Source organism: Salvia hispanica, chromosome 4, assembly GCF_029641045.1.
Source record: "Salvia hispanica isolate PSC_SH4W2 chromosome 4, Shi_PSC_v1, whole genome shotgun sequence".
NCBI lineage: Eukaryota > Viridiplantae > Streptophyta > Magnoliopsida > Lamiales > Lamiaceae > Salvia > Salvia hispanica.
In genome coordinates this window covers 50629187-50647550 of record NC_142695.1, presented here as the reverse complement: position 1 = coordinate 50647550, position 18364 = coordinate 50629187, and the positions used below count along the sequence as shown (strand labels likewise).

General features: G+C 34.7%; 1 protein-coding gene across 1 annotated transcript; it reads left to right on the top strand.

Moving 5' to 3' along the window:
* Nucleotides 1–4752: 4752 nt before the first annotated feature.
* On the top strand, nt 4753–17618 carry GYRA (DNA GYRASE A). Its single transcript, XM_048094500.2, has 27 exons — nt 4753–5270; nt 5823–5892; nt 6008–6073; nt 6632–6733; nt 6858–6902; nt 6994–7092; nt 7201–7287; nt 7925–7995; nt 8487–8595; nt 8718–8780; nt 9663–9728; nt 9860–9948; nt 10844–10892; nt 11139–11225; nt 11425–11518; nt 12432–12502; nt 12589–12678; nt 13379–13504; nt 13586–13743; nt 14605–14686; nt 14774–14938; nt 15016–15117; nt 15685–15818; nt 16407–16527; nt 16654–16708; nt 16799–16898; nt 17263–17618. Exons 1-27 carry the CDS (start codon nt 4837–4839, stop codon nt 17369–17371), a joined length of 2844 nt encoding a protein of 947 aa, XP_047950457.1. The 5' UTR covers nt 4753–4836; the 3' UTR covers nt 17372–17618.
* The last annotated feature ends 746 nt before the right edge of the window (nt 17619–18364 follow it).

Sequence of the window (18364 nt, the reverse complement as noted above, 5' to 3'; positions counted from 1 at the left end):
ATAAAGCTGCACTTTTTATTTTTTTTGGCTAGATTTTTCGCCATCAATATAGATAGGTTGGGAGTTCGAGTCAAACAAATAAAATACTATTAATTATTGATTACGAACAAAAGAGTCCGTGAGGTTGTTCGATAGTCCATACCGAACTAACTAAAAATATATTCTGCGTAGTACTACTAAATTTTGGTCTTCTAAAAATAGAGATTTTAAGACGAAATTGGTAAAATATGAGTGACAAAGAGAAAAAAGTACTTCATTCATTTCCTCATAGTTGAGGTGAAACTTTTTGGCACGAAGTTTAAGAATGTGATGTTGAGTGTGATAAATAAATGGATAAAAAAGTAAGAGAGAGAAAAAAGTAGAAAGAATAAAGTAGAAAGTGAATAAAGTAAAAAGAATAAAGTAAGAAATAGAGAAAAGTTATATTATATACAGAAACGACTTAACTATGAGGGAACTTTTCGAAATGAAAAAAGGACTCAATTACGAGGGAACGGAGGGAGTAATCAAAATAGAAGTATTTGTGAGATAAATTGGAAATAGGTTATTTTAGTAAATAGTACTCGTAGTATATTATTGTTATAGGCGCTAAAGGTATTTTTGACTAACCTTAAAAAAATTGAGTAAACTCAATAAAATTTTGTGGATTTAGAAGTCTTATTGTAATATTTTGAAAGGGGAGTGAAACTGAAATCAAGAAACTAAAATATGCTTATATAGTGTTTGTTCCATTAGCATGAGATTTTGGTCGGTTTTGAATTACTTTTATTATTAATTTATTATTATTTTATGAATATGTGTTTTAGTATTCTGTCATATATTTGGGGGAGGGTATATGAAGTGGAATTTAATAATCATGTAATCTGGTCCCATACTTTTAAATAAACCATGAAATTATACAGTGTGAAAAAAATAAACAAACTCAACAATAAATAAATTTTACTAGTCGAAATCAATGTTGGCAAAGAAAGGGTGATTGCAAAAGCAAGATGGTTTGAATTTAACCTGGTGGTTGAGTTAAGTAAACCATAGTTAATAAATATTTTCAACACTTGGCTTCACCACTCAGCCATGCTACCAATTGGCACTATAACATCTGTGGCTTTCTGCACTTAAATGGACCTCTCTAGACATATATAGATTTATTTATTCAAAAATTGCTTTGCTTAATTATTATTAGGAACCATAGGATTTTAATAATAATGTTTAGTTAATGGGAGAATAGATCTGTAAATTTTGTCAGTAGATAATTGTGGCTATAGATGCATGTATGATGTATGGATGGTTTATATAATTAATTAACAGCTTGATTATTCAAAATTACAGTCTAAATGAAATGTCCTTAATGCCCTCGATGGGAGAGGTCTGTCACAATTTTGTCTATATTGAAAAACAAAATATTTTCCATATTTTTTTTAAAAACCTTTTTGTCGCTTAATATATGATGGTCATCATATATGTTGCTGTAATTTGACAAAATTCAAATTCGGCTTTGGTAAGATGTCGTCATTTTTTTCCCTGTTATTATTGTTTACGTCATAAATATACATATACATTCTTAGTTGGCTTTTTTATTTATGTTATAATGTTTAAATAGAAATATTAGTTTATTAACAAAAGAGATGGCATTCATGCTGTCATGCTCATGCATATTGGTTTAAAGAGAAAAAAAAGTAGAATAATGGTGAACTAATTTTCTGTAAAGAGATTTTTATTTAATGCTGGCACGCTGCTTTTGGAACACATAATTGGAATTGAATTAGAATTCAGATTCAATGGAATTAAATTCAAATCATATGTTTGGTGAAATGAAGTATTCTCTCTTCCCTAGATTTATAGTCATATTTTGCTATAAAAGTCTATTCCATATTTATAGTCACATTTAGAATTTTTCATATTTGGACATAAAATTTACCCCATTATTCACTAAAATTACACCCAAATGTCATTATCTACATTAAAATAAATCAAAACAAAAATACAAAATCAAAAAGTCAAAAAGAGACCCACCTTCAACCAACTCACTTCATTTATCACACACTTCATCATCTCACTCCACCATCTCATTTCATTTACTCCCTCCGTCCCACATTTGGAGTCACTTATTGTTATAGCTCGGATTTTAAGAAAGAGTTGAAGTGTGTAAATAAATGAAGTGAGATGGTGGAGTGTGTAATAAATGAAGTGAGATGGTAGAGTGTGTAATTATGGAATGAGATGGTGGAGTTGGTTGAAGGTGGGTCCCTTTTTTACTTTTGATTTTTGTTTTGATTTATTTTAATGTAGATAATGACATTTTTATGTAATTTTGATGAAGAATTGGGTAAAATTGTATGACCAAATATGGAAAATTATAAAAGTGACTCTTAAACTGGGACAGACTTTTATGGCAAAAAATGACTCTTAATCTGGGACGGAGGGAGTATTACACACTCCATCTCTCACTTCATTAATTACACACTCCACCAATTCCTTAAAACCCGTGGCATAACTAAATGTGACTATAAATCTGGAACGGATGGAGTAATTAATATGGATTGAATTTAAAAAATTTATGCATACTATATACAAAATACACTCACACTCACATTCACACTCACATTACACAAAATACGCAAACTACACACATTTCACACACTAGACGCGTTACACGCATTTCACACACTACACATATTACACACATTTCACACACTTCACGCACTACACACATTTCACACACTACACTCACTACACGCATTTCACACACTACACACACTTCACGCACTACAACACTACACACATTTCACACACTTCACGCACTACACACATTTCATACAAAACACACACTACACACATTTCTCACACTTCAACATTTCACATATTTCAAGCATCCAATTTTTGGATATATAATTTTTTTTTAGATTTTTTTCGATCCGAACCGAACCGTATCGAAAAATTAAAATTTTCAAAAAGTTTAAATAGTGCTAAACAAAAAAAAAAACTGAACCGAATTTAAAATTTCAGTTTGTGAAATGTGTGTAGTGTGTGAAATATGTGTAGTGTGTGTAATGTATGAAATGTGTGTAGTGTGAAATGTGTGAAGTGCGTGAAATGTGTGAAGTGTGTGAAATGTGTGTAGTGTGTGAAGTGCGTGAAATGTGTGTAGTGCGTGAAATGTGTGTAGTGTGTGAAATGTGTGAAATATGTGTAGTGGATATATAGTGAATTTATCTAATTTTATGACTATTTGGAATTCAAATTTTCTACTTTTGATATGAAATTAAAATTTTGGAATTACGATTCAATTCCAAATCCAAACATTTTTGTGGTGCTAAACATAGGATTTGGAATTGGAGCTTCCAGTTCCAATTCCAAATCCACGCCTCCAATTCCATGCTCCAAACACACCCTAAGAAAACTTACTACTCCTAGAGATGCCCAAGGTTTTCGGTTCAGGCGGTTAACCCGTGGAACCGTGAGATTTAAATCGAACCGAAATCGTCACTTTTAGAACCGTAGTTCGGTTCAGATTCTAAAATTTCGAAACCGAAACCGTGCCAGAACCGCCGATTCCGGGCGGTTCCAGACTGGAACCACGAAAAATCACTAGAAAACGTGAAACCGAGCCAAAACCGCCGGATTCAAAACCTAAAAAAACCGTTTGAAAACCGGCAGTTTGAAACTAGAACCGGAACCGCTGGTTTTCGAACCAAAACCGAAACCGTGAAATAGTCTCACGGTTTGGTTCTGATTCCACATTTCCTAAAATCGGAACCGGCGTTTCCGGTTCATTTAGTAACAAAAAAAGGATACTCATGCATATCAGTCTAAAGAAAAAAATAGCGTAGAATATCTAAATTTGATTAAAGAGAGTATTCTTCTTTAAGAGAGATTCTATTATTGTTTCACGATTTCTTCCTTTTTATTTATTTTTCTTTTTCGTTTATCGAAATGAGTGTAGAGGTTTGAGGATTGAATTTGTAAGTTTTTTTGAGTAAAGAGAGTACTTTTCAATGATTATGAAATTCATAAATCTGTTGGTACATTACAAGATTTGTTTATGCTTTTCTCACTTTCAAAATAACATGTGTGGCACTTAAAATTATTTTTGTCTTACCAAAAATAATATTTATAAAATAAAAATAAGATACTATTTTTAAGTGAACTTGAAACATTATGTATCATTTATATAGTTCAATCTTTAAAATAAAGATAAGAACTGAATGACTTATTAGTTGAAAGTACAAAGTATATCAATTAACCGCACAAAATATATCAAATAAACAAATTTATTTTATATAAATTCCCATATTAAACGGAATATAAATTGGTATTGCAATATAACTTGAATTATTGTGCGATATAGTATGTAGATTATTTTTTTTTTGTCATATATACAAATTCACTTTGTCATGCATATAGATTCATTTTATACAATATACAAATTCTAAAACTATTTTTATTTCAAATTGGGATGAACTATTTATTTATTTATCTCTTCTATTTTAATTCAAAAATCATTCTTTTATACCTATATTCCATAAAAATTTACCTTCACATTTTCGACTTGAGATGATCTACTTATCTAATTATTTATCCAAAGTTTCCTAATAAAGCTGTCTGTATGTTAAAAAAATAAAATAAATCCGACAGTTCAATTTATTCTCATCAAAATATATAAGTAAAAAAAAAATAATAAAATCCTTCTTTACTTTAAATATTTACTTTAAAATAAAATAAAAATCAATTTCCGGCAAGTTTACTGCTGCAGAAGATAAACCCTAAAACAAATTTAGGGTTTTACAAATTCAAAGATAATTCTTTCCGCCCAAACTGAAGTCCATTTCCGGCGATGGAATGAATCCGAGTTGCATCCGACCCGGAACCCATTTCGGACCCCCCGCCGCAGCACCCATGGCCTTCGCCGCCGGACTCCGCTTGCTCCGCTCTCACCCACTCTCCTTCTCCTCCGCCGCGCCCCCTCGCCTGCTTCTCGCTCGGCGCGCCTCCGAGCACCGCCTTCTCTCCGCCGTGAGCCCCCACCAGCGCCGGAGGTTGTTCGCCGCGAAGGCCTCCTCGAGGCGGAGGGAGGATGAATTGGACGAGAACGGGAGTGTGGTTGCCTTGAAGGACGGCGGCGGTGGTGGTGAAGGAGGCGATGGTAGGATAGTGGTTACGGAGCTGCACAAGGAGGCAACGGAGGCGTACATATCGTATGCCATGTCTGTGCTGCTAGGCCGGGCGCTGCCGGATGTTAGAGATGGCCTCAAGCCTGTCCACCGCAGAATTTTGTGAGTTCATTGCAACTCAAATATCTGTTATTTATTCAGTGTTATCTTCAAATTAGCACCCTGCGATGTGTAACTTAGGCAGGGTTAAGAGAATTTGTAAATTTCTGATTGGTCTATAAGGTTAATTTAACTCAACTGTTGTTGCTACTTACCTCAGTATATATTCAAAGTATGTAAACTACATGCCAATTTTGGCTTGTTGAGCTGGGGATTAACTACTCGGGAAAACTTTTGATCTCCTGCATGTCCCTGTCCATGATGTATACTTAAATAGCTTTCTTTAGCATTGCAGATCGCTCATGGTTGAATTTTTATTTTATTTTCATGTTGACGTTTTTTCTTTCCGCAAAATATTTTTTTTTCAGATTCTTCTGTCATGCATTACATTGCTGTGTATAATATTTTACTGATATTGTATTTTTTGTACTCATCATAAATCTCAGCTAGTGACTTGATCTAAGGCATATGTCACTTGTCACCTGCAGCTTCTACTATATATGCATTGTTTGATTAAATGTCCTTCTAATTAGATCATATTATATGGATTATCAGATACGCAATGCACGAGTTGGGCTTAGCATCAAAGAAACCACACAAGAAGTGTGCCAGAGTAGTTGGTGAGGTTGTATTTCGGTCTATTAGTATTTTTTTGTCGGACGTGAAACCCCCCTGATGAGATTATTATTACCGTTATGCATTTACTACCCTTATGTATTGTTTGGCTTGGTCGGATGCAGGTTCTAGGCAAGTTCCATCCACATGGAGATACTGCTGTCTATGATTCATTGGTTCGAATGGCTCAGGTACCTGTCGGATTATAGGCCTTTCTGATCCTTTCAATAGTAGAAAGTGACTAAAAAGTGAATCATTATGCATATGCCAAAGGAATCTTGGTTTTCTATTTTCTACTATGATGGTTCAGTTTTTCTTTGTATTACTTAGAATCCATTAGCTAGGAGTGATATGCTAAAGATGACAAGAAATAAAAGTGATCATTGTCATTATGTTGTTTCATTCACCTTTTAGCAAGTGCTTATAATAGAAGCTGAATCATGACTTCCCATAATATAATGCACTATTACTTTTTATTCCATAAAGCTACTATTTGCCTAGTATCATGAGTACAAGTTGTTACCTCTCATAACCTAATTATGGATATATAAGTTATGGCAAGGCATATTATTTGGGGGCAAGGACCTAACTTTTTTGGATACACATGTTTTGAACATCTGTTTGCGCTCTCAACTTGCTTGGCATGATGATAAAGTGTTGATTTAAGTATTTGGACAGGTCCATGTAAGACAACTCAGATACATATGCTTGTCTAATCTTTCACATATTCCTATCCGCTTGCATCTTAGGATTTCTCCTTGCGCTCTCCACTGATTCGTGGGCATGGGAATTTTGGTTCTATCGATGCGGATCCTCCTGCAGCAATGCGTTACACTGAGTGCAGGCTGGAGGTAGTCTACTATGATTTTTTTCTGAAGCACATGACTTTAATTTATAGGTGTTCCTTTTTCCTTAGTCTACTACTCCTACTATAATGAAACTGATGAGCACCAATATGCTGTTGTTATTTTTCAGGCACTCTCGGAGGCCATGTTATTGGCAGATTTGGAACAAGACACGGTGTGTTTCTGTTAATAAATTGTCCCATTGTTCAGTGATCGTGTGTTATGTCTTTGCTTCTTTTACTGACAAACATGCATACATGTTGTAGGTTGATTTTGTTCCAAACTTTGATAATTCACAAAAAGAACCATCGCTGCTTCCTGCTCGCATCCCCAACTTGCTACTGAATGGGGCTTCAGGGATTGCGGTATCCAACTGAACTAGCTGAAATGTTTTTGCCTGGCTCTCGGCTCTTCATTCACTTGGTTTCTTGTCGATTATCATTTCATTAATTAGCTTTTCTTCCTCCCACTAGGTTGGAATGGCTACCAATATTCCACCACATAATCTTGGGGAGTTGGTAGATGCACTTTCTGTTCTGATTCACAATCCTGATGCAACGGTATTGTTTTATCCAGTCAAGCATCACGATCTTGTGATATTTTTTCATGGTATCTTTTGATTGATGAAAGTAGTTACTTTTAACTAAATCTAAGCATACCTTGTGATCTTCTTTCACTTCCTTTATGATTGTTCCTTAATTCACATAAGGTGGTTAATTTTCTTTTATCTATTAAGATTGTAGCTTAATAATTCTGCTTATTTATTGCTGGCTACTTGGAGCAGGGTGTTTGAATCCATTTCTTTACTGTGAAGTAGACTGCTTATTCCCTTTCCCAGTAGTCAACTGGTAGAAAAGTAAAACCATAAAGTTAGTATGTTGAACATATCAGTGTCCAAATTGTGTATCTTAGCCTGAACTTCACCAGTCGAGCATGAACTTAATTTTTCTTCATTTTTAATGTCTAAATTTCTTTTTGCCATTTGCCAATCTGTATAGCTTTAGAGGACTTCTAAATTTGGCATGATTATAAGTAGCGGAATCATGTATGCTGTGCTGTGTGATTCTTCTTGTTGTCAGTTTTCTCATTATTCCTTTATTATGATTGTGATTACAAAGTAAACTTCGATATTCTGCTTTTCCACCATTGACATTTCTATGGAGAAGTAAGTTTCATGTAATTGTTTTTTTTCAACAGTTGCAAGAATTGCTTGAGTACATGCCTGGACCTGACTTCCCAACTGGAGGAATAATAATGGGCAATATTGGGTAGGTTATTCCTTAGCCACATTCTTGGTACATGCTAGTGATATAGATGCACAGCAAGTTCACATTCTTGGTACGTGCTAGTGATATAGATGCACAGCAAATTGAAGTCTTCTGCATGCCTTTTACACACTACTCATGCTGGGAATATGTGATTTTACTATAATGCTTATAAAACAGATCTTTGCATACCTGGAGCTGAATTATGTGGTTTAATTTTGGAATTTAAACCTATCGCCTAAGGGGATAAATAAATTTAAAAATTGAGCAAATCTTCTGGCAGAAAGGAGAAGATAAACACTAGTGTGCTTTGCTACTGTAGATGGCAATTTGTCTCTTTATATGTATTCTGGAATCACTATTGTATTTTGTCATCATAAGACCCCCTCTCCGCTATTCCAGTTGACTGTATCCTATGTATCCCAAAAATTTATTTTGCTTTGCAATCAAACACAACATGAGATGAAATAATTTGAAGTTTTTTATCCTTGAAGTATTTTGGACGCATATCGAACTGGACGAGGGCGAGTGGTGATCAGAGGGAAGACTGATGTTGAGTTGTTGGATCCCAAGAGCAAGCGCTCAGCAATTATAATAAAAGAGGTTTTATCTTTATCTCTTTACATTGACTTATTAGCTATCCCCCCCCCCCCCTTGGGGATGGGGTGGGGCTTTAAAGATTAGTAAATGTCTTACTCTATGTTATTTTGTTTGCACTGAAACAGATTCCGTACCAGACCAATAAAGCTTCCCTTGTTGAGAAAATTGCTGAACTTGTGGAAAATAAGGTATCTAATTACTTGGGGTTTCCCATGAATGTCTTTAAATAAGCTTCTACTTATTCAAATGTGGTTAAATGTGTTGGAATTGCTTAAATACATGTGTTTATTGAATTTTGAACATATGTATTGTATGCTAATATGATCTGTTGTTCCATATGTAAGGAATTTGTTCTCTCCATTAATACTCTTTTTGGGTGGTGGGGAGAGATAGAGGGAGCTTGCATTCAGTTTGTGCTCTTCTCGAGAAGTCTTATGATCTCATTTCAACCTTTCGTTTCACTAACATGTTTCTTTGCTATTCCTTAGCAAGTAAACCTGTCTGTATGCTTTTATATAAGAGTTCTAGAGAGATAATTATATTCGTTTGTTCATAAGCATATTTGCATATTTAGAAGACATGGTTCCTTCTTAGTTTTAATACAAGAGAGTGCTTTCAACTTCGTAGCTACCATAACTTGACTGCTAGCTGAACAGAGAAATAACCAGATGAAAAGGTTAGGACACTTTACTTCTATTGGAAGCTATTTAAAAAGTGCTAGATGTTTCTAAATTTGTACAATAATATCACTTTTAGCTATGATCTGGAATATAATTTTACGTAAATATCTGGACATGAGATCACTGTTAGCTGTCTACTGCCCTTGGAAAAGAAAAAAAGACTAAAAAAACCTCAGAAGGAGGAAAAAGAAAAGGACAGCCTAAAGTATCTTGTAATCTGAGTCATCTGACTATGCAAATATAGGTTCCTAAAAATACTGTTAATTTTTTATTCCTCTGTTATGTAAGATTGCAAAGTTGTACTTACTAATATACTATCTACCTTTTTAGATTCATGACATGCAGATATTATTGATACCATCTGATTACAAACATTTCCCTTTCTGTTAGAGTTTGGAGGGAATAAGTGACATACGTGATGAGAGTGATCGATCTGGGATGCGCATTGTTATTGAGGTAATCTTGTAGAAATTGGTCTTGTTGAAATGATTTGTCTGTTCATGAATTCTAAGTCTGATCAAAGTCAAAAGCAGCATATACATTTTCTATTTCTAGGCTTTGATTGTTCTTTATTCCATCTTAATCAGCTCAAGAGAGGATCAGATCCCTCCATTGTATTGAATAATCTTTATCGTCTTACAGCTTTGCAGTCAGCATTTAGCTGCAACATGGTTGGGTGAGTTATTTGAATACCAGTCATTTTGTATTTTATAATATTTATGATGATAGACATGAGTTCTTACATTTAAGCATTTTCTTTGCAATAAGAGAGAGAATATTCTAGGTTTTTGTGTAGATTGCAGACCGGAAGTTAATGTGCTAAAATTGTTGTTTGAGCGTTACTGTTAGGACAATTTTCTAGCTGGAATGACCTGTAATTGAATAGCCGGACAATCCGGATAAGGCTGGCTCGAAATAGCCTAAACCTGATGGGATTGACTCGATGATCCAAATCTCTGATTGTTACTAAATTTTAAAACTTAATTATCTTACCTTCTACAGTTCATATGATAAGAATATTTTCACATTCTTGTGGAATGTGTTTTGGTATGTATAATATTTGAAAGTTATATTTGTCATTTCACTCCAACTCTTCATATAAAATATTTTGATGTGACAAAAAAAAATGTAATCATTTAGGAAAAATGTAAGGCAAATTCTTATTTAGTGTGTTTATTTGTTACAAGTATAGGAATAGGATCATCATAAGAGATATATACTTTTTTGTAAATTTTATTGTCCGACAAGCCCAATTGTTTAGACTCTCGCCTGAAACCTAGATGTTGATGAAACAATGTAGATTTTTTCCATGTGTCAAAACATGGGCACTTATATATTTGCTTCTATTCGGTTTTTTAATTACATTCCTTTTATTGAAAGGTGTGTTTCACTGTTCTTTTTTGGCATATCAAATGAAGATTGTATGTACTAGACTCATATAGCTGTCATCTATCAAGGTCTATGTTTCCTTATCAGCAGCATCTTTCACCCTTCTAATAATAGTTAAAAGATACTCCTACTATATTTTTATTTTATGGTTTTCCATCCTTACCTTTTGTTTCTCGTTGTAGGATCCTTAATGGACAACCAAAACTAATGGGGCTGAAGGAATTGCTTCAGGTGACAGGATCTTACCACCTGTATTTAAAATCTTCTAGATCAATCTGATAATTTCATTTTGCTTAATAAAGTTAACGGATGAGCCTTATTCAAAATATTATTGGGTGGAAATCGTTCGATTTATTTGTTAAGCAATTAAAAAAGAGCAGTTAAATAATTTCATTAAGGAAGAAAAACTAGATTAATTTGTACTATAATTATTCTGTGAGTTTATTCCTATTTATACTGTATTTTATTTTTGTGCAGGCATTTTTAGATTTTAGATGTTCTGTGGTTGAAAGGCGTGCAAAATATAAACTAACTCAAGCTCAAGATCGGTATCACATTGTAGAGGTTAGCTAATAATTCCAGAGAGCTATTGACTTCAGATATATGTGAATCACATTGTTTCTTAATGTCATCTGGACCCATTTTCTAAATTGCTATAAAATGCGAACATCAGTTGTGATAGTGGATTCCATTCGTAGTATTTTGCAAGCTCAGCCTTTATAAGCTGCTAATATATTTTCCCTTTGGGGTTTCTGTATGTAAGGGTATTATAACAGGACTTGGTAATCTGGACAGTATCATTGACATAATCAGGAAAGCTTCTAATCATGCATCGGCATCTGCTAATCTAAGAAAAGGCAAGCTTCGCATCTTTCTTTCTTGACAACATTGAAGTAATCATGATTATTGAAGCTGTAGTAAAATTACTGCTTTCCATGCTCATAAGTTTCTGATATACATGTTCATATTAGAAAATTATGGTTGTTGTGCTTTGCCTGTGCTGGTCTAATCTGATTAATGTAAGTTGGGCATGTCTGCTTCCCTTTTGTTGTTTTTGAAATATTTGAGGATTAAATATTCTTTAGCTGAGAGTATTGAAGGAAACCTCTCTAAATGTTGCTCCAAACATACATTACCCCGCCTGGAGACCCAACTGTTATTAGCCTTAGATTTTTAACATAGACTTATATAAATTTATAGTACTATTATTATTATTATTATTATTATTTCTATGCCAAATAGTTTTAATAATAGTTTTGGTTAATAAAAAATTAAATTTTGAATTTAACTAATTCCATGTTCATGGGATTGGGCAATACTATTGGGGAAGCGAGGGATGGATAATCTCATAATTACTGGTACATGGATTCCTTCTGGAATGATGATTCCTACTATCAGAATCACGTCAGCCATACCATCCCATTCTCATTCCTTCCCTACCAGCCATGCCCTAAGTAGTTACACCCTAGGTTATGTCCTCTTGTGAATAACATTTATGCGTTAATGTTATATTTCACTTCCCCTTTACCCATCTTTTATTCTCTTTAGGCATTACATAGTATAGTTGCTATCTTTTGTGCATGGAAATTGATTCTATTTCATTTCATGGGTATTACTTAATTAATCTCATGTCATTTCTTGTAATCTAGAACTTTCTCATTTCTCATTGTTATGGTTTATTGAAGCATCTTCTTGCATCAAATACCATCAATGTGTGCCCAGCAGTATAAGTGTATCCATTTTTATTTATCAAATAGCATCTTATTGCAGAGTTCAACTTGACTGACAAGCAAGCTGAAGCTATATTGGATATAAGCCTCAGAAAGCTAACGTCACTTGAGGTATCTGTGTATACTATGCACCTATAGGTCTATATTTGTTTCATGGATGCAGATATTCCTGACTAATTGAGCTGTACATTCTCCAGAAAAACAAATTTATTGATGAGGGGAGATCTTTGTCTGGACAAATTTCAAAACTGCAGGAGCTTCTTTCAAGCAAAAAGTTAATACTTGAGGTGCTTTTCTGACAGAACATACTTGCTATTTATTTGTTGAGTCTATGTAATTATGATGCTAGAGTTCAAAAGTTATAAATTATATACTCGCATTTCCATTCTGTTGCCAGTTACTATTATTTTAAATAGGGATAGGATCAAAATACCCAACTAAACCAATTCATATTCATATAGGCCCTATAGGAGGTAGGTTCTTTCCATGGGATTAACACCTTCCATTTGTTGAAAATGGTAGTTTTTTTCCATGGGATTTAGGCTTGGGTTTCACTTAAAATTTCAGATCACCAATTTTATCTTGTTGATAATTTCTTGGAGACTTGGTCTAAGAAGGGATTATTGATGATTCCGTTTTGATTTCCTAACAATTTTCAGGTGCCTTGGCTTCTGATGTGTTCTCTTTCTACTTAATTTTGCTTATCCCAAATTTTCCAATAGTAGTTTCTACGATACTTTATTCTGGTGGTCAAAGTGCTCAGAGGGAAATAGTTGTGGGGAAATTTCAACCTTATCCGTTTTTGGGTGTTAGAATAAGGACTATACTGGGATTTTTTCTTTTTCCTTGTTATTATGATGTGGTGGTGAGTATGAAACTTTTGAAATAAATAATGTAACCGACTTTGTTTACTTCTGAAGGCGAGTCATATATCTGATTGCATATTGTTATCTTATTACTAATTTTGATTTTTTCTTTAATTATTAGATGATAGAAGTGGAAGCAAATGAGATAAAGAACAAATTTTCTACTCCTAGGCGTTCAATGCTGGAGGACTCTGATAGCGGCCAGCTTGAGGACATAGATATTATACCCAATGAAGAAATGCTACTGGTGTGTAATATTTACATTGTTAAGGTCTGAAGCAGATTTTCTGCAATTATTTTTCTCAGGAATGTTCCATACTACTTTTAGGCACTTAGTGAAAAAGGCTACCTAAAAAGGATGAAGCCTGACACATTCACTCTCCAACACCGTGGAACTATTGGAAAATCAGTAGGGAAATTAAGAGTGAATGATGCTATGTCTGATTTCCTTGTTTGCCGTGCACACGATCATGTCCTTTACTTCAGGTACCTATGGCTACTCACCTTTTCTATGGGTTTTTTATTCTAGATAGTCATTGGTATTATTTGTCTCCACAAAAATCTTAATGTTGGTCAAAGTATATATTCTTTGAATTCTTTGATTTAGCTCATATGACTTGTAAAAAGAAATAAATTCCTTTAAAGTTTGTTTTGACATGAACTTACTATGCATCTTTGTCAGTGATTGCATGAGTATGTTATATAAATATTGTACACAAAAGCCTAGTAGATGAGCCTTCTGAAGAAAAGAATATTTTACCGCTCTAAGGGTTAATTTTTTTTTATTGGAAGATGATGTGGTGCACGCTGATATCATTGAGAAATAACTAAGAAGTGGCAATGATAACATTGAAGGTAGTAGTTGCTCAGTAAAAATTTAGCAATTATCTGCAGCTCCAATATACTGAATCATAACTAAGAACTTAAATGACATAACTGAGGATGTTGAGAAAGAAATGATGTGATTTGGCTATTGGATAATGAATGTAAAGCTTAGTAAAATCATAATTTATTCTGGTACATCTGTTGGGAATTAATGGAAGGGTTAATCATTGGCCGTGTCCCTTAAATTCAACTTTTCTGAATAATGTCCCCAGCTTATATGCTTTCATTTAAAATTTTGGGGAAGTTTAACATTTGTCCTGCCACAAGGTGACTTTATATATCATTGCTGGTTTCTTTTTGCTAGAACGCGGATTTCTAATTACAAGCATATGTGTGTCTGTTATTTGAAAAGATATACATCTTGTGTATAATCAATTAATTTGCTATGCAAGGATACTGCATATAATCCATTCTGGTTTGTTGCTCATTTCCAACAACCCTTGCTGTTTTATCCTTTTACAGTGATAAGGGAACAGTATATTGTGCCCGTGCCTATAAAATTCCTGAATGCAGCAGGACTGCCGCTGGCACACCTTTAGTTCAAGTAGTGCCATACTCTTCACCCCAGTCTCTTGGCTTGTAATACTTTCCATGTTTTGTTTAATGACCACTGAATATCTTTTGGGTACAGATCTTATCCCTTTCTGATGGTGAGAGGGTAACTTCTATAATTCCTGTCAGTGAATTTGAAGGAGATCAATATCTTGTGATGCTAACTATGAAGGGATATATCAAGAAAATTTCTTTGAACTATTTCTCATCGATAAGGTCTACTGGAATCATAGCAATTCAACTGGTTTGTCTGCTTCTTTGTTCCTTGGAGTTCTGGGTATTAGGCTAATTGGGCCCTAATTAACTTACTGAAACTGGCAGGTTCCAGGTGATGAGCTGAAGTGGGTGAGGCGTTGCTCGAATGATGATTATGTGGCCATGGCATCACAGAATGGAATGGTGATTTTGTGCCCTTGTGAGAATGTAAGTTACCATCCCTTTTACCTTCTCCCTCACTGCGATTTCTTAAATTAAGTGCTGAGATAACCGACTTTGGAGCTATAATCAGAAACTGATTTTTCAGTAGAACTTAAATCCAGTGTTATCAAATAGCGGATATGGCGGCACCATGGTGCTATTGCATGGCGGTTGGTGGTGGAAACGCCATAGTACCATGGCGCTGCCATAGCACCGCCATATCCACCATTTGAAAACATTGCGTGTGTACTGCATTTATGAATGGGGCATTATGCTAGAAACATGGAGGTTAGAGTTGTATTTTATGCTTTATTAATTGTTTTAAGAGTTTTAGACGTTATATTTTTATTATTTTCTAATTTTTGAGTTATATATAAATATATAAGTATTCTATTATTTATTTAATTATTGACCGCCATATCCGCCATACTAATACGCCATATCCCTATGGCGGTTTTTAGGCAAACCGCCATAAGCCGCCATACGAGATAGATAACATTAGTTAAATCCATTGGCTACTGCTGCTGCAGTACATGATTCAGCTTTTGTTGTTTGCTTTCTTTATCTGATTAGATGAGAGCACTTGGGAGGAATACTAGAGGATCAGTTGCAATGAGACTGAAACAAGGGGATAAGATGGCGAGCATTGATATAATACCTGCATCCTTGGGAAAGAAGATCGAGAAAGGCTCTGAGACACTGCCCCCGTAATTTCACTACTACTTGTTAATCTTTATGCTTTTTGTAGGAGAGTAATATATTCATGCACTTTCCAAGATGATTTTGTTTGAACTCTGATAGAACAATTTGCAGGAAGCAATTGTATGACTCATAGGGAACTTTTTTCTCTTACTCTATCTGTATTCTTCTGATGGAGATAAGTTGCTATAAAAAATAATTCAGTTTCTAATAGGGTGGTTTATTGATCGAGTTATGGAAAAGTTCATAACAAGCATAGACTCAACTCGATACTACTTTTCTACCAAGTTACTCTATTATCCATAGAACCTTTGCAGTTCTAATTGTGACTTTATGGTATGCTATCTCTGTCAATAATGTGGTCAAGAGTTATAATTCCACATTAAACATAGTTAAAACACGAAACTGTGGCATTGAAGTCTACATAGCATCTTTCCCATTTGATGTTGAATAGATGAAATTTTTAAGTCTACATAAACATATGTTATATTGTGTCATTTTAATAGCTACACTGCCCCTTTTCATAGTTTCATTTGCTTAGTTTTTTATAATGTACTGTATTATTTATCATGAAATGTATTGGTTTATTTGTGTAGTGGGAAGAGATTTTCTGGTCCGTGGCTGCTGTTTATATCTGAAAGTGGTTATGGAAAACGAGTTCCTGTTGCTAGCTTCAAGACATCATCACTGAATAGGGTTGGTCTTATAGGTTACAAGGTTGGTTACCTTCTTTCTTTTATCTGGGAAAGGAAACATGTAACTATACAATGTAGTGTATTTCTTTTGTTCTGTTACTCTAGCTCACGCCTCTAATCTTTGAAACTTTTTCCCATAATGATGCAGTTTTCGGCAGAAGATCGTCTAGCGGCTGTATTTGTAGTAGGATTCTCAGTAGGGGGTGAGGCTTCCTATTAACATTTACACTCTACTTTATTCAATGCATTAGGATAGCTGATCACAAAAACTAACGACATATTGGTTTGTATAGAGGATGGAGAAAGTGATGAACAAGTCGTGCTTGTCAGCCAAAGTGGAACAGTGAACCGGATCAAAGTACGGGATATCTCCATTCAGTCTCGCTATGCAAGGTACTTCGTTCTTTTGGTACCTGTCTTTTAGTGCTTGCATGCTAGTGTCTCAAAAGCCGAGTTGTAGAGTTGGAAGATAGAAATTAATATCATGGCCAGTCATATCTTTTTTCAACACCCTAAGCCGAGTTCTTCCTTACCTAATTGTCGGCCATTTCCATTGCGAAGGGCTCTTTAGTGTTAAACAATGTCTCTTCTTGAGCTTTAGGGGTATCCCTATACTTAATAGCCTAAAAAGAGTATTTGCTTCACTTTCTCTCGCAATAAAAGCATAACAAGATCGTGATATTGCACTCATAGAATGATATTTTCGGTTTTGTTGGCGGATGATTAAACATGAGTTGGCCTTTCACAATCTTTGCAGAGGGGTGATTCTGATGCGCCTTGAACATGCCGGAAAAATCCAGTCGACTTCATTGATATCAGCAACTGAATCAGAGGAGGAGGAACTAGAGGAGGAGGCTGCAGCATGACCTGAGAGGCTCGAGTTTTGAAATCTCTACCGCTACTCCTCGATTTTTGGCATGTAAATCTTGTAAGATCTGGTGATACAGCATAGGTACTTTGTATAGTCGCCATTTTTAGTGTACATCTCCGCAGCAATTTTCTTGAAGCAAACATTACTTTGTGCAGCTGTGGAAAATAGATAATCAGGTCCTAGCAAGTTGTCAAAAAAAGATTACTATTTATGATGAATATTTTTATTATACATTTTGTCTACAGTGTTGTATATCCCTCCATTCCTTAACCTTTGAGCAAAAATATAAATTGCAATTCTCTATATTCTCGTTAAGTGCAATACATGAACTCAAAGTTGTGACACAATGTGAATATAGAGAATTACAATTTTATATTCGTGCAACTGTTCTAGCATATTACTACTATTTAATATAGGAATAAAGCATTACACCGCCACATAAGGGGAGAAAACTACATGAATTATTACTATTTAATTAGTAGCATCACTGAAATGAGATAAGAGAGTGTGTGTCTTGCCGTGTAAATTTGAACTTCCCAGATCCAGAGAATCCACTAGACACTGGGTCTAGGAACTCAGAGTTCTGAATCCTCGAGTTACTTGTCATTGGGCACACAATCACTTCCTTCCCCTTTCAAAACCCTTAACCCGCTATGCTAAAAGATTAGTACAGGGAAGCAAGTATCGAATCCACAGAGACGGATGTGTAAGTAAACATGTTAAAAGACTTGGAAACTATTTTTGGCTGCTGCCATGCAATTTTCAGTATTGAGATTTAATTCTTAGACTTGGAAAATGAAATGCTATATCCTAATAGCTAGATCTAGGCGAAGATAACAGAACATGCATAATGATGACCAGACGTGCTTGAATTGACTACTAGACCTGGTAAACGGCTTCCTAAAACTAACCTAGACAGAGGAGAAATAGAACGTGGGGACCATTTCCCAAAACAACATAGTATGACAGAAAAGCTGCAGATTAACTA

Coding starts and splice junctions, on each gene's coding strand:
- GYRA (XM_048094500.2), top strand. CDS start 4,837: ATGAATCCGAGTTGCATCCGACCCGGAACCCATTTCGGACCCCCCGCC. Junction 11,226..11,424: donor ATCGGTATCACATTGTAGAG/GTTAGCTAATAA, acceptor TCTGTATGTAAG/GGTATTATAACAGGACTTGG. Junction 12,679..13,378: donor GCAAAAAGTTAATACTTGAG/GTGCTTTTCTGA, acceptor TTTAATTATTAG/ATGATAGAAGTGGAAGCAAA.